At 47.3% G+C, this 17074-nt stretch overlaps 1 protein-coding gene across 1 annotated transcript; it reads left to right on the forward strand.

The window, feature by feature from the left end:
• The first annotated feature begins 1860 nt into the window (after positions 1-1860).
• Positions 1861-3712, forward strand: HOXD4 (homeobox D4). Its single transcript, XM_008505086.2, has 2 exons — positions 1861-2362; positions 2767-3712. Exons 1-2 carry the CDS (start codon positions 1954-1956, stop codon positions 3069-3071), a joined length of 714 nt encoding a protein of 237 aa, XP_008503308.1. The 5' UTR covers positions 1861-1953; the 3' UTR covers positions 3072-3712.
• Positions 3713-17074: the final 13362 nt, after the last annotated feature.

Below are 17074 nucleotides of genomic sequence, written 5' to 3' on the forward strand. Positions count from 1 at the left end.
TGTGAGGCTGCGGCTCGCAGGCAGCTCGCGGGATAATAGCTAGAGCAGCATAATGGGATGAAGGTAAATTTGGAAACTCTCTTCTCCCCGAGAGAAACTAACTCTAGTCTTTAATCTCTTCTTTCTCACCAATCGCTGTTTCTGTTGTCGGCTGGTTTATTTCTGTTTCGATTTTTAAATTATTTTTTTTTTTTTAATTTTATTGGTGTGTGTGTGTGTGTATTTCTCATTAGGGAGAATCTCTTCAGATTTGTGTTAGCCTAAACAGATAAATTTTTTTTTCTAAATTATTTTAACTATTATTAATCTAAATAGAGCAATTTGACTGGTAACGTCCGTTTTCAGTAGCGAGGACGTAAACAGCCAAGCATTAAAATGAGCAGCAGGTCTTTCTAAGAATTTAGTAGGCGAAATTCGTCGCTATAAATTGGCGGAGAAATCTATTGCAGCAATAATACCAAGCGTGAATCTTATCTGAAATCCCACCTTCCTGCAAATCCGTATATCAGAACTGATTCCCAGCAGCATAGTTTGCATTCCTCAGAAGACAGTAAGGACATAAGAGAATTGCAAAGACCTGCTATATTGTAGATGAAAAGAGAATGTTATTACGTTGTCTATATATACCCTGTAGAACCGAATTTGTGTGATATTAATATAGTCACAGATTCGATTCTAGGGGAATATATGGTCGATGCAAAAACTTCACATTTCTGCAAATAGTTAGAAGCTTAAATACTGGCGGAATCAAAAGGTGTGTGCGTGCCGAACACTCAGAAATTACAAAAGTTTTGTTGCCTCGCTCTTTTTTGCTAGATTTTAGGAAGTCTCTTAAAATTTCAGTTGTCGTTCTGTCGTAGCTCTCACTGACGGACTGTGAATTTAAACAGTTAATCTCACGAGAAGTTACAAATTTTCTAGAAAAAAATTAATCTAGCAATCTGTCAATTAATCTTTTAAAAGATACTCATAAATTAGCTAGATATGCCAGACCTTAGCAAAATATTCCTGTCAAGAGTCCAGATCGCATCAAAATATTTATGACACCACCAAAAGCAGCGTTCACTTCTGGAATTCACTCTGGAATGTATTTACTTGTAATCCAGGAATGATATTGATGAATGAAGACCGAATTTATATCATTAAACTCCTGATATTTTGAGCCTAATTAAATGCCGTCTTCAGATCAATTGATTGAACTTTAGTGCTTAAAATGAACGGGTTTTTGTCATCTGTCCGATTTTACATACATACATACACGTATAGATTTCCATACATCTACGTGCGTTTGCTTGTGTGTGCGTGTACTTACGCACATGTATATATTTCGAGGCTTGCTAAGTGAATGAGAAGTTACTGATTGCCTAATTTTATTCAGCAGAACTAAATTCTGGTAACTTTTGGATGACCTCTGCGAGACAAAGACAGGACAGATCTATTGTACATCATATTACCCTCTTCTTTGGTGGCTTTTCTTTTCGTCGCCTCCTTATCAGTTTCCTCCCTGTTAATCCCACTTCAGCTCCCGGCTCCGCATACTTTTTTCGATATTTTATTTAAAGCGAAGTACAAACCCCGGTGGCAATAGGGTCTGGTCATTTAGACAGAGGGGCATCAGCCACCAGGGCTGAAGGAAGCCAGCGGAGACAAAAGGCTGGCCCTACCTGAGGGCCAGGGAGGCGGCGGGCGCCCGAGGGGGATCCCTGTACCGCCGGTACAGGGGGTGCGACCCGCTGGAGAGGGGGGTCACTCGGGTACAGGGATATTATGGAGTGAAATTGGTGGAAATGCTGAGCTGCGGAGAAATCCGGTGATCGGCTCCCGCCTCCCCATTGGCCGGGCCGGTCACATGCCCGCCTAACTTTATTCAGTTGACAGCAAGTAGGAGGGCTCTATGGCAGGGGAAAAAAAGACAACACGAGAAAAATTAGTATTTTCTACCTTCAGAAATTAATGGCCATGAGTTCGTATATGGTGAACTCTAAGTATGTGGATCCCAAATTTCCTCCTTGCGAGGAATATTTGCAGAATAGCTACCTAAGCGAGCAGGGGGCCGAGTACTACAGTGCCTCGCAGGGCTCTGATTTCCAGCACCAGGGACTCTACCCACGGTCAAACTACAGCGAGCAGCCCTTTAGCTGTAGCAATGCCCAAGGCTCTGCCGTGCAGCCGCGGGGTCACGGACAGGAGCAATCCAGCCCAGCGAGCCACTTCCCCGGCCAAGCAGAGCATTGTCCACCGCCTCCAATGTCCAACTCGCGAGCCTGCAGCCAGCAGCCGTCCCTCAAACCCCCAAACGGGTCAGCACTTAAGCAGCCAGCAGTAGTTTATCCCTGGATGAAGAAAGTCCATGTTAACTCGGGTAAGGATCCTCTTCTTACTTTGCTCTTCTACCCTGCCTCCGATCGTCCTCAGCGACGCTCTCTCGAGTCCCTGCCAGACTCGTGGACGAGCTTTTATAAACCGAGGTAGCCAATTACACTCGTCATAAATTTTTATTGCTGAGGAAATAGGCCGTTGGCCATGCGGGGCTTTGCCGTGCAGGAGAAAACTCCGTTTTAGGAGCCTGCTAGGGGCTCCCAGCCTACCTAGCTGCGTGTGCCTGTAGCGCCTGCCTTAAATGAGGGGGAGAACAGCCCGTCCATTGTGAGCAACTGGGACGAATCCAGCCCGGCCACATGCTCGCAGCTCGTAAGGTTTTCTTTTGTAAAGTCGATCCGGCAAGTCAAGATTAGTTTTGTAAAGTTCTCCGTATTTTTTTCCCAGTGAATCCCAATTACAACGGAGGGGAACCTAAACGCTCCCGCACAGCTTACACCAGACAGCAAGTCTTAGAACTGGAAAAAGAATTTCATTTTAACAGGTACCTGACCAGGCGCCGCCGTATCGAGATAGCCCACACTTTGTGTCTCTCTGAGCGCCAGATCAAGATCTGGTTTCAGAACAGAAGAATGAAGTGGAAAAAAGATCACAAACTGCCCAACACGAAGGGCAGGTCGTCTTCCTCTGGTTCAAACCCCCATTTACAGACTGGTTCCAAGGACCATCAGACTGACTTGACAACTTTGTAGAAGAGGTGAAATTTTCCATTTCATCCTTCGCTTCTGGCCAGTACTGTACATAACTGACATTGCCCAAGCAGAACCTGCATGTAGCAGCTAAGGAGTCGAGAAACTGTCATCTTTCTTTAAGGTACTGTTGTACAAAGGAGACAAAATGACGCTACTTTGGATTTTATTTTATTTGCCTCTACTAGCACAACCTAAAAAAAAAAAAAAAAAAAAAAAAAAAAAAAAAAAAGAAACCATGCAGGCAGGAATTGGGAAAATATTAAACCAGACCTTCTGTCCATAAAAAGTAATAAATAATTGAAAATTAAACTGTCCTGTGTTTCAGTTTTGAATTCGAAAGTGAAGGTTTGATGCTTTATTCTGGAATTTTTGCTTTTAATTTTCTTTTTATCCCATGCAATTTCGGGAGGATGTATTTGGGAAAGTTGAGAACAGGGAACCTAGAGCACAGTCTTTTATTTGAACATAAAGACTGGTAATTGTGATTTTTTTTTGGTGCTGCTTTACCTCTCTAGGTGTAATGAAAATACTTGCTCATTTTCATAACGTCTAAGAAGGTGTGCCTAGGAATTAAGTGAAAACGGGTTATTCTATGTACTGGCAGTGTTAGCATAGTTATTTATTTGTTTCACAGAGGAGTGAAGATAAAAACAAAAATAGTCAAACCAAAAACGAGGAAGGGGAGCTGAAATACAGTATTTCTCCTTCCCAGACTCATGAACACATGTACAATGTCTACTTGTCTTGAACGTACACAACTTTCTCGTCCCTTTTTTTGAATTTCCTTCTTTGTCAATAGGTAAAGCATCCCTGCTCCTTACTGCGTGCCATCCAGAGCTAACAGGCTTGAAATCTGTTTTCAAAGTCTCTTCTTTTCAGCGGTGTTCTTTAAACCATTGATACCTCATTTAAAAATGGAGAAGGAATAAAAATGGAAAGAAAATAAAAACAAAACACAAACCCCTCCCCCCCAAAAAAAAGAAAAAGCAAGCACGCCTCAGAGTGAAAAAATGAATGTGATTTCTGATACAACTTGCACCTTTCAAAGCTGACAGCTGAATGCATTAATTCTATCAGATTTTGTGTTTCTTTTCTGCTCAAGAGAGGGACAGGCTATACGAGCTGCTGCTTTGTTTCGTTTGGAGGTTTTTTTCGTCTTTTGGGGTTGGCTTGGGCTTTTTTGGCTTGTTTTTTGTTAAAGAACAGTGATTGTTTTAAGCGAGCCACCACGACACATGACTGCAGTGGAGAAAATCTCAGAAAGTTGCTTTCAAGGAAAGGGGAAGGCTTGGATGGGAGCAGAGCTGTTCTAATACCCACGGATTTGTCCTTGGCTGGTGGCTGCATCGTGCCAAAGTTTTAGTGCGCTGTAACTGCCAAACCCAGCCAAACCAGCTCCCTCAGCCACTTACACCTCCGCTCAGGCGATTTTAAAGCTCATCCCTTATCTCCTGTACCCTCAGGGCAGCCTGGGAGAGGGAGCATATCATCGAAATTGTAACGAGGTGATCCTTTTATTAAAGAGAAAAGGGGCAAATGAGGCAACCCAGAGCAAACTGAAGGGAGGTGGAAAGAGCAGGGAGTGAGTTAGCATGCTCATCTCCAGGCTGGGTGCTTCCCACCGAGGACTCACTGCTTTCTGGGCTCGGTTGGGAAAGCGCTGGCCAAAATGGGATTGAATGAATTAGAAAATAAAAGACGAGCTTTTCAACTAGGGTGCATTGGGCAGCATTAGCTGTGCCCAGCGGTTAATTCTGCCCTTTTCTCATCCCTAGAAGTCGGCAAAGTGTAAGACTTGGTCTTTTGTTTTAGAGCCTGGAGAAAACTCTTTGTTCTTCCTTAGGGTTAGCCCAGTTCTCAGACTTGCACATGGCAATACTTGAATATCTCCACGTCGCGATATTAAAGATGGATATTCCCGCATTATTCGCATCATTGTTTCTATGACAAAAAGCACCGAGTTCATACATAGTAAAGACGTCTTTTTTCTGACGCCTTCACGTTGAGAAGCTGAAAAGGTATTTTACTGAAGTTCGGCTAAATTGCAGGAACAGGTTCACCCAGAGGACAAATTTTCTATTCGATTAGTTGTATTTCAGCCGGGAAGAGTGACCTCTAAACCCTTAACCTTTTGGACCCAAACTACCCTTCCCTTTCTCTGGCATGGAGAGCAGCTAGCAGCAGCGCTTGAGGAGGGAATTCCTGAGACAAGTTTTCAAGTTTTGTTACTCTCGGTTCCTGAGGTAGTGGCCTCTCGTCTCCTGAGTTGTCCGGAGCCCTCCCTTTGCTCTTCAAACGATTCTGAGGAAAGAAAAAAGAAAGAGGGGGGAAAAAAAATAATACCCCAAACCCCTCTCTTGTTGCTTTTCTTGAAAATTCCCCACCCGGACCCCCGCTGTTTAATACCTAAAGTCTGTTATAAGTTGGCTGGAAGCAGGGCAAACGTGTTAATCGAGAGAGAGTTACCAACTTTGGCAACTGTGGTACAGTTCTGGAAAATAATGACCTTGGATAAGCAAATCCTTGCTTTTTTGCAACCGAGATGGCTTCCGAAGTTAAAGGGCCAAATTCTGCTTACAGATTTCCTTCCCCCGCCCACTGATGTCAAACAGGGATGTAGCTGCGAGCAGAATTTGTCTCATTGTCTTTTGAAATGTTAATATCTCCAGGACTAGTGTTGGCTTCAGCAGGCATAGCTCCTACAACCCTGTTTGCAAGTCCCCTTTGAGCGAGGCTGGGGTACTGCAGGTTTACATAGTTGTAATTGCATTGTAAGCTTGGAGAGAAAATAGGTGAACTGGAGGCAGAAAGTACCAAAAGAAGTAGTTTCCAGTTGCCAATGTTCTGAAGGGTCAGTGATGTCTGTAATAAGGACCAGAAGCACCCACTGGTCATTATCTCCCGTGGAAAAACAAAACCGGAAGTTTTTGGTTTGATTTGGGTTTTTTACCCTTCTCCAGAGTTACTCGGTGTAGGAAGAGAAGCTGGTTATTTTTTGTTTACATGGGTGAAACGTTGTGTTTTGGAACCTTTGTTAAACGGTGACATTGTCCAGCAGTACCCTCATCTCTGTCAAAGTGTGGTGCTTTTTTATAGACTTTACCAATGTTTTGCTGCCATTCATTAAAGCGTGATTTATACTAATTGTCGCCTGTAATTTTGATGTAAGCCCTCCATACACGTTTGAAATAATAAAAGGTGAAGAGAAATAGATTCTGGTTTGTACCTTGAGCAAACAGTCTTTACAAGGTGGGTTTCTCTTCCGTAAAAATGTTGGTCCCTCCCATCATTACAGTGTTAAAAGATGGGTGACTCCGCATAGCATCCTTCCAAATGTCCCTTTGAACAGGTTTGCTGATTGCCCCAGCCATCATGGTGTGACTCTAGGCCAAGCTGGAGTCTATATTTACATTTAGGCTTGCAGTTAAAAGTGCCTGTCATCCATTTGCCACTGCTTTGCATTTAACAAGCCCTCCTAGAATGATTCCCGGATTTATGCATGTGTGCCAGGAGGCAAGGAGCCACACCTGAAGTCACCTCGATCCCCACACAGATATATGCTTTTTAAGTGGGTCCTGGAGGGAATCAATTTAAAAAAAGAAATGGATATTTGAAATGGAAATACGTCGAGGAACTTTCTCTGAGCATTAAGCTTTAGTTTTTCAACTAATACAAATGAAAGATCATAAGACAACACAAACTTGGAGATTTTAAACTTTCCTGCACACCTCGGGCAGACACCATTTTTTTTTTCCCTCCCCTGCATGAGCACCTCAGACAATAACACATACCTCTGGCCAGGAAAAGTCGATTGAACTATTTTTGTCATAAGTATTTATCAACGAGGACTTGTCCCCTCCTGAAGTGTGGTCAAGGCACGAGTCCAAAAGGATTGTCTCTTGCTGAGCCCGGGAGAGGAGCCTGGTGCACAGGACAAGCCATGTGCCCTCACTGCCCGGTGTGCTTGGAGGGGAGGGTGCGTGAGCCTTTCTAAGCACACGCTGGCTAAGTTTAAATATCGAGGCACATTTGTGATTATACTTTCTCTCTCCCCTATTTAATGGCTCCTCCTGTTACTCCCGATACATCAATACAGTTCTGTATATTATATCACCACTAGTCGTTAAGGTAAGAATGAAGAGGAAAGGCAGAGTCAATAACAAATCCCACTCACTGTACAGTACAGTAAATAGGGACCTCTCGGTGCAGAGCCACACAGCTTCCAACGGCCATGTTTGTTAGCCCTTTCCCCTGATTTTTTTTTTTTTTTCCCTTCCCCTTCCCCCAAGCCTAGAGACCAAAATAATCTTGCTAGGAACAGTCATAACAGGCAGAATTTCGAAGTGCAAGGAAGATGATAAGAATAGATTTCTACAAGTCCTGACCACGTGATTTGCGAAATAATTAATTCAGCACGTCCCTTAAGAAACACGGAGTCGTCATTAATCTGCCAAGCAAAGGACTCTATCAGACTTGAAAACTGAAGAGATCCCAAGAATATAATATACAAAGGGTGCAGTCCCTCTCTCTGCACACCTAGCTCTTTGGTAGCTGCCGAAAAAGAGACGCCGGGTACGTAAACATTTTTTACTTTTATTCCTTCTTATTTAAGCCTTAATGAACTCAGCTGTCAAACGCTTGACAAATAGGGCACGCTGCTTCCTGATTTCCAGCTCGGCAGCGGCCGGGAGCCGGTCAGGGCGCAAGCGCTGACCTTTGCTTCCCAGGGAGCAGGGGGAAGAGGGCGAGCGCGGAGCCCCGCGGAGCCCCGCGGAGGAGGCAGGCTGACCGCCTCCGGGGCGGCGGCGCTGACCGCGGCTGCCTGCGCGGGAAGGCGCGGAGCGGAAGGAACAATGCGGCTGCCAGGGCATCCTCTGCCCGCTCCTCAAGGAGGCGAGAGGCCCTCGGCTCCTTTGCTAGCGGGGTCGTAAATTTTAACGTGAGTCCTGACAGCGGGGCCGGAGCCACCGCCGAGCGCGCCTTTCCCCCCGCCACCCACTCAAAGGCGGGCCCTGGACCCGCTTTCCCGGCCACCCTGCCTGCTCCGACCCCTCTTCCCCGTCCGCCCTGCACGCCCCGTCCCGGGCCGCCGCCAGCCTCCGCCCTGCGCGGGGATGCGGGGCAGTCCGGGCACATCCAGTCCCCGGAGCGGGCACCCTGCCTTTCAACCCTCCGATCAATAGCCCGGACTAGGGGGAAATCGGTTATGTATTTTTATACAAAGCCTCCCTATATACTCAATAGACTGTGGACCACGAGGCCGAGATTTCTCTGTGAAATCCCAGAGTCAGCTGGAAATACTTTCTCCAAACAGGATATTCTTTAATATCCCTTGCTGGAGTAATTCCTAAAAATCTCTAGATTGTAGCTTTTTATTACTTCCGTTTCTGTGGCAGGACAGAGACAAAGTTTCCTATGTTATGAATTATACATTCAAACAATAACACATTAATTCAATTATTCAAAGATGACAAATGTTTATGTGCTTTGGTAGTGACTAAGGAACAGATTTGCTACTTCACGAGAACTCCTGCATTTTTATCAATGAAGTTTTATATTATCCTGTTGGCCCGGGAAAGAAAGCAAACTCTACCAAGGCACGCAGTAAAATGTACCCGAACATAAATCGCAGCCCTTTCATAAGAGCGTTTATTCCCGCATATAGCCCGGGCTATTTTATCAGTTTGACAATTGCCGGAGTTGTTGTTATAAATCATCATAAGTAATTCCTGAAAGGGTGCGAGGCTGCTGGGGGGCGGGCGGAGACTGTAAATCTTTCTGTTTTATTGCTCTATGAACATATGCTCCGACTGAAGAAGTCTTAGATCCTTTACTGGAGACAAATTCACGCAAAGCTGGAGTCCCACCATCCAAAGGATTAACATTTCCTTAATACTTTTTCAGTTCTCTTTACGATGTCTTAATTCTGGTGGCAGTGGCGAAGGTGCTCCTTTCTTTCATCCCTCCTCCATTTTCGCTTTAAATTTCGCTTGCTTTTTTTTTCTTTTTTCTTTTTTCTTTTTTCTTTTTTTCTTTTTTTCCCTAGCCCTAGTCTCTGAAAAGACAGTCGAGGGCTCTGGGGCTTTTTCCAAGGGTGGGGGCGAGCTGCCCTCCAAAAAGGAATTTTATTTTAAATCCTCTTCATGCTGTTTGCTCCACCGGTGCACAACTTTTCCCTCGCACTTTTGTGTAGGAAGGGAAAGACTCCTCCATCACCCAAAATGTCTAAACAGAGTCCAGAATTATGTTCGGCTTTGTGTGTATGTACACAAATATGCAGAACACGCTGTGCGTGTAGGGGTTGCTGTATGTACACACAGACACGCGAGCGTGGGGGGCTTTGCAAAACTACCCAGACGACGAAATATATGGCTGACGGAAAAGGATATAAAGAACCATTACCTCTTACTTCAGGCGAGATGTAAGTGCATCGTTTCGAAGAAATATAGGATTATAAATCCGAAGCCGTACACAATAATTTACATTGAACTTATGTTTCCATCACTGGACTCCAATCTTTTTATAACTGGTTTGCAAAGTCAGGAAAAGCAATGTAATTTAGATAAATGTTACAATGCACTTACGGTTAGTATTGTAAGGTAATACGTTACTGTCACATCCTTATGCTTTGGATGGTAATGAAATCATAGCAGATGTTAGATTAGGTGTGGTTTATTTATAGCTACAGATATGTTAGAAAAATCATATAGAGGAGCATATATATATATATATACACACATAAGATTTTTTTCTTTTTTTTCTGGACTGGAATTTCTGGGGAGCTTTGTGGGCACACATGACGGATATACATCGGGTTTGCTCTGTGTCTCATCATACACACAGAAAGGGGAGGCAGGCTCAGGGCAGACACACATACGCACAAATGTCGTGAGGTTTTTTCCCCAACGCTTCTTTAGCCTCCAGACAGGGGTAGTCCCTGCTGTCCCGCATCTTCCCACCGCGGAGAAGGAGAAAATAAAATTTCGCGCAAGCCAGTGAGCCCCAGCGCCTTTCCGTAGCGCTGTTGCGGAGCTGCCCTGGGCGCAGACTCTCAGCTCCAGCCGGTCCCAAATACCTCCTCCTTCTCGGCCGGGAATTTCTGAGCCCTGGGATCATCCCGCGGAATTCACCTTGGGGCTGACTCCGCCGCCCTCGCGGGGTGCGTAAGTGCGGGCGCCGCCGGGGTGCGGAGTGGCGCGGAGCTCTGCGGGAGGAAAGCGGGCTCGGCAGCCAGGCCGGTGCGAGGAGCGCGGGGGGCAGCCCCGCTGAGCGAGGGCGCGGGTGGCCGCGGGGAGTGCGCCAGCCTCGGCCCGGCGAGCTGCTCCTGCCATCACGTGGCCCAATATGCCTGTATTTTAAGGCAGTGCCTATATTTCTGATTATAAAGGGGTTTCTCCTGCTCGCCCCCAAAATTTATCAATGGCCACACGATTTAAAACCAAAACAAAGCACGACTCGGCCAATTGCTGCCTTGGGTTCCTAGAGGTTGATGGCTAAAGGGTTGTGTATTGGGTTGGGGTTTTTTTTTTTCGGTTTTCTTTTTCTTTTTCTTTTTCTTTTTCTTTTTTTTTTTTTTTTTTTTTTTTTTTTCCCAAAGCCAAACAAATTCCGATTTCTACTCGCTCTTTTTTTATTGGTAGTTGAGTCTGAGATTGTTTTCCTTCTGTCGGGAATTCTGGTGAATGGAAATATCTGTAAAACCGCAAGATCAGGTTTAGGAGAGTATTGTCTGCAGACAAAGGGTGAAGGATATATTCTAAGAACTGCAAGCGCAGATCCTGAAAAGTGAGGACCCCAGGTTTATGATAAATTGACACACAGGTAAGCAACTGCATGGCAAAATGGGACCTTTAACCACAGGGGCTGTGTTATCGCCTTTACTCAGAAAGTGCCCAGAATTTGTTTGCAATTTCTGCCCATAACGGCTGCAAATGCTTGAAGTGGTCTCCACCTCCTTAAACGTTTTAAGCTGTAGCTTCTTTTAATTATGCTTTTTAAATAAAATGTGGGTTCCTTCCCAAAGGATAGGCGTTTATCTCTATCCTATTCCAAATTTTCTGTGGTTTCAGGAAGGGAGTTATAAATAAGCAAGGAAAGGCGGGAGAGATAACTTTGCTACCTGCTCCCATTGCCAAAGTAAGACTGAGCCTCACGTTAGTGCGTTGCCGTGGATAGCCGGGCAGGGGGTAGCCGTGTTGACTTGTAAAGGGCGATTTAAAATAGATTTGTCGGTAATGTAGCCCCTAAATACAGTCTCTTGAATATTCCCGCCAAGTGTTTTCCTGTACTTTTTTCCCTAGTCGAGCATTTGTGTTCCTCAGTGGCGCTTGTTTTCCTTCTCCGGTTGTTTTAGTGTTGATATTCCCGGTATGTTTATGCCTTCGAGTTACACGCTGTTTGAAGCACGGCTTGATATTTATCTACCCAGAAGTTTCTTGCCCTGTGTTTGTGCGGTTTGATCAATAAGGCAGTGGGAAGGTGCCTGGGGGGACCAGTGCTTCTCTGGGTGGACTGGGGGGCTGGAAGCGTCCATACAGCCTCTCCCTATGCATTTGCAGCTCAGGTTCCCTCTAGGGCTGTTGTAACTAGCCTGGCTCTCCCAGGAACGCCAGTTTCCACTGACTTGTGGCCTGCCGGGAGCCCGGGAGAACGGGTGGGTTATATTTGTTAGAGAGCCCCCGCGTAAAGCCCGTCTTTGTCCTGGTGAGAAGAATCGGATGTAAGGCTGCCCCGAGTCACCCCGGAGAGCCTTCCACGGGGACCGAGGTGTACCGCGGGACAGGGAGGCTAGGGGAGGGGGAGAAAGTTGGGGTGGTTTTTTTTGTTTGTTTTCCTTCTGTTGCGTGTTGCTCTGCTCGATCAGAAGTTAAAGGCAGTTAACATTTTTCTTAGCTGTATGCCTCCAAGCTGCTAGCCTGCCAAGTTAGTCAGCTGAATCCAATTACTGCAAGCAGCATTTCATTTGGCTCGATGGAAGCACTCACTTATAACTTCACCTAAAATTTCAATAATACCTATACCGGGCCCACGCTTGAATAATTCTAAAGATTTCCCTGGGTTTAGCTCCAGCAAACCCGGAGCTAGCTGCCCTCTCCGAGGTCAGCTCTGCAGGACCAGCTCTGGGAGAAGAGCACAACCCAGGCGTGCTGGGACTCCCCTTTTTTGGAGTACAAACTTTCGGGGCTACTCCTGTGGCCGTGGAAATTTCATTTAGCCAAGCCCCCTCCAAGTAAAGCATGTTCAGAGCAAGGAGGGTCTCGTTTGTGAGGCTGAGGAGATGCTTCAGAAAGCGATGTGAAGTCGATAATTAATTAGGCACAAAATGAAAACTTACCGTGTTAATCAACAGTAGCTAACAATGACTTAGTTTGCAATATTATGATCTCTCCGCTCAGGGGCTAAGGTGCAACCCAACTTACCCTACCTTCATACACCCTGTAAAGTGCTATTTCTAATGAACTCTCTTTAAAAAAATAAAGCACTTAAAGTTGACGTACGCCCACGCGAATGTATTATATAAGATGTTACCGGGACAGGCCCGGGCCAAGAACCTGAGCGAGCATCATGTGTAATCATGAAGCTCCACTTCCCTAACTCCAGTTTGCCAGCATAAATTAAGGTGATTTGGAAGGGGAATGTTGCATCCGACTGGGTTTGAGTAAGGAGAGAGAAGACTTGGTGGAAAGTTCTAAGATCTGTTGTGAACTATTGGATTCCCTTCCGTTGGTTGTTCATTAAGTGGTGAGTTATTGCTATACGAGCCAAAGGTCATTTCAAAGGTTTATGGTGGCTAGATATCGTCTTTATAACGACCTGAGCTTCTTTGTGGGGGATTTTGTTGCACTCTTGAGTTTTTAAAGTCCTGAGTAGACACGTTACAAAGCCAAATGAAAAATGCTCGTTTGGAGCCGCAACTATCTGCAGCTTATTTTCAGCGCTGGGGTTTATCTTGTCTCTCTGTGTTACCCGGGGATGGAAGGAGGAAGGGAGAGAGACCCGCGCCAGCTCTGTTGCCTCGGAGCGGGTCAAGAGTGCGGGTGCGGTGGCTGTGACCGACGGGGGTGATGGCAGCTCCTCTGCATCGCCACCCGTGCCTCGTATGCTGTCTCTCCGCGCCTCGGCCCGGACGGCCCGGGGAGGCAGACGCGGAGCCGCGTTCCGCGGAGGCTGTCGGTGCGTGGGGCCCGGCAGCGCGGCAGCCGGCAGGCCTCCCTGCCTGGGTTCGGCCCGCAGCCAGGGTATTTTGCTCGTTCCTTTGCTCTCCGCCTGTCATAAAGCGTTTATTAATAAATGAAAAGAATAATCTCTCCTTTGTCTGGTAAAAGATGTGACCCGGACGGAGAGACACCGTGAGGGGCTGTGGACGAGAGGTGCATTTATTAACAAACTCCTAAGGAAAAAAGTCCAAAACCAAATCAGTTTCCGCTGAGAGTTCTCACTTCTGTTGCAGGTCCGTGCCTACGGATTATCCAAAGGAACCTGAAGATCCTACCCACCCAATTAGAGTCAAAAATCAAGAAAAAACGTAAGTGCGGTGAGTTCTCTAAATTTCCTTTTCCATCCACCTCTCGCCTCCCCCGCCACGACAGGCCCTTAGAAGGGAGCAGGGAGCCGTGATCGGCCCAGTCCGGTGACGCAGACACTGGGAGCAAGCACGCCGCATCCCTCAACGCCAAACAGCCCCCGGCAAGCTCCGTGGAGAGCTGCCCCTGGTCAGAGCGAGCTGGGCCCGACTAGGGAGCCGCCAACTCTGGACCCAGCTGGGGGAAGCGGGTGGCTCCCGGTGGTCTCCGTAGCTGGTTTGAGAGACCCAAGGATGGCCACCCCTCCGTGCCGGAGCCACTCTACAGCTCCTCTCCGCTGTTCTGCGGGGCCCGTCCGCGATCCTCAGAGGCGAGAGCACCTCCCCGGCTCAGGCGCAGCCCCAGAGGTGGGTGCCCGGCCTCCCGCCCGGGGTAGAGGGTCGCCACCGCCCGGCTCCCCTGCCCGGCACAGAGGACGGGTCCGGCGGCGGCTCCAGCTCTTTCCTTATATACGGGGCTGCCCCGGACCTGCGGCCGGGAAACGTGCCGAGTCGGGGATTCTTTTGCCGGGCTTCCTCCTACGCGCCGGCTGCTTTGCACTTCTGAAAGTGCCGGGGCTTGGGAAGTGTTTTCCTTTTCATTCCTGGCTGGAGCGTTTACCACCACGGCGCTAGAAGTCATAAATTTTGTTACAAACCGCAATGACAGGTGCATTGATATGCACCCTGAGAGCTCCGGCTGCTTTAATAACCGCTCCGCTGGCCGCTCTCACCGCCTCTTATTTATTCGGTATCATATTAGATATTGATCCTAAGCAGAATTAAGTGTAGTGGAAGTTTTAGTAGAGAACTGCTTAATATGAAAGTATCGGAACGAAAGCGGCTCGTGTCAGCGTGGGCCGGTTGCGCTTTGCGCACATGCGTGGGCTCTCGGCTGCTCCTCACATAGAGCCGTGAGAGGGTCGGTAACCTCCAAAAGCGTTGGAACCAGTGGTGGGACAAAGAAATCCATTATCGTGTGCAACGTCTAACAGTTCAGATGAGGTTAACCTTTCTGGAGAAGAGGAAGGGAAATCTGCAACACAGACATGGACACTGCGGTTTCCTACCCTCGGTGCCTCCGAGCCCACCTCCCACTGCTCGGCCTCACCATTTGGATGTCACTATTCTACCTTTTTTTTTTTTTCTTTTTCCCTGGAGGTTGTTTCTGGCCAAACCACCAAGTGTTGAGCCCCTGCTTTGGTGTTACCTACAAAAACATCACCCGGGGCCTTGTACTCGTGGAAAATCAAACCCTGGAAAGGGCTCTCTCTCCCTCTTTCTCTCCCTCTCCCTCTTTTTAAGATCTAAAGATGAGCCACCAAACAGTCGAGCATTGTCCATGTGATTTATGGCCCATAGCCTTCTTTTTAGGTTCAAGCAGAGTTCACAAGCAGTTGGTATTTCAGAAAAGAAATAAGGCTTTTAACAGCTTAACAGCAATATTCTTTCTTAAGATTCTGTGTATTCTTTTGGGAACTATATTTTACAAGGCACATAAAAGCCCACGCTTAAGGCGGTGTTGTGCTAACAAAAGTCTTTAGTCCAGACCGCTCCCGAAAATGTTATTGGTTATAGAAGAGGAAAAAAAAAAAAAAAGTTATTTTGTACAAAAATACTTTCAAGACTCATCAGGATTATCATAGAGGATTCACACTCATCTGAATCGTCACGGTCCACTTCCATAGTCGTTTATTAACTAAAATTTTCCAGGAAAGGAAAACAGCTCTTTATCAATTTCCATCAGCTTCGGAATTCTAAGCTTTTGTTCAGGGAAGAAAAGGACCCCGGCGGTCTGTGAATGAGAATAAACCGCCGAGAGCGGCCGCGGATCACAGCTCGCTGAGATTGTTCAGGGTTAAACAGACGCATCTCCAGTCAGTTTTAGAGAACAAATCAGTGGAACTTGGCTGTACCAGTTGCTGTGTAGAGAAAGAGCGGCACTCTGGTAGTATTGCTTATGCATAGACTAGAAAATGGTAGTTATCGGACACTTCATAATCTCTAGTTACTCGTCTATGGTATATTAATAGACTTAAACCCTGAAGAAATACACCAAACTTGTAAGCTAAGCTGAGTTACAGACTTATATTGCCAGGTGAAGTATAAACTAATTTACAGAATTACTAAAAATGGCGGAGAAAACCCCTATCCGACAAGAAAAACTAGAACAGGGAATATTAAAAAGCCGCATGGCAGCCGCAGAACAGTTTCTATCTCGCAACAAGCTCAGAGAAGTTTCGGGAGCAGCAAGGGAAAAGGTAACAACACCCTTACCAGAAACATCTGCCCTAAGGGACTCGCGCATTTTCGGGCTGAGCAGCCCGGGGTCCTCTGGGGTGGGGGTAGGGAGGAAGGGGGAGGGGAGCACCGTACGTTTTCAGCCTGGAAAAAGGAGAGAAACCCCTAAAAATGATCGGCAGTGTCTCAGGTTCTTTCTACTGGGGACAAATAAAAGGGTCGAGAAACGTTGGGTGAGGGACTTTAATTCATCACAGAATTAAAATAGGGGAGCTGACCTGCGACTTGCTTTATAGTGCAAAGTGAAGGGAGTGAATGGCGCCGGTTATACTTTAACTCCGGAAGAATCCGGGGGAAAGAAGGAGGCCGGGTTTACAAAGGGGATGGGGTTTTTCTGCCTCTGCCCGGCCGCAGCCTAGGCTCAATCCATCATGTCAGCCGTGCGCGGCCGTGCGCACGCGTGGCGGGCGGGAGGGCGCGGGGATGCCGGGGGCTACCAGCCGAAATGGACCAGTGGGTCCGTGGGGACACCACCCAGCGCGGCGTTGCCTTCCTCGCTGAGAGCCCTTGCCTTCAGCACTGGGGGCCAACACAATGAAATTCTTGTGGGAACGGTCCAGACAGAACAAAGCAAGAAACGTCCCCCCAGATTGTCTCAAGAAAGTGGCTTCTACGAAGTCCCGCCAGTGTATCCCTCTTTCCCCCCGCTTCATCACTTTCGGGTCGCTCCTTCGCTGATGTCCCCCGGTCCTTCCCTAGTGTGGCCTGTTCTGCCCTTGGTGTGCCTCGGTTTCCCTGGTGTCCCTTGCTCCCCCGACTCTGGCCTTTCTCTGGTTTCCTATATTCCTTCTTCGGTGTCCTGTGCTCAGTTCTCTGGTTTCGCCTACTCTTTCCTTGGTTATCTCCTGCTCTTTCCTTGAATATCCCCTGCTCCTTCTCTGGTGCCCCCTGGTCCTCCTCTGGTATCCCCTGCTCCTTCTTACATGTCCCCAGTTCTTCCCCGGTGTCTCCCCTGCTCCCGCCCTGGTGCCCCCGGGATCATAGGCCCAGCCGAGGATGGGGTTGCCGGGTTGTGGGGTGTGCTGGGGCTGTCCCAGCCGGCGCACCCCCCATGAAGGTCTCTTTTGTGTTCCCGCTGTCCCCTTCCTTAGGTGACTGCGAGTGGCCTGGGCCAACGACGTGAGGCGCGGGGCAGCGGTCA

The sequence above is a fragment of the Calypte anna genome, chromosome 7 (genome assembly GCF_003957555.1).
Source record: "Calypte anna isolate BGI_N300 chromosome 7, bCalAnn1_v1.p, whole genome shotgun sequence".
In the NCBI taxonomy this organism is placed as follows: domain Eukaryota; kingdom Metazoa; phylum Chordata; class Aves; order Apodiformes; family Trochilidae; genus Calypte; species Calypte anna.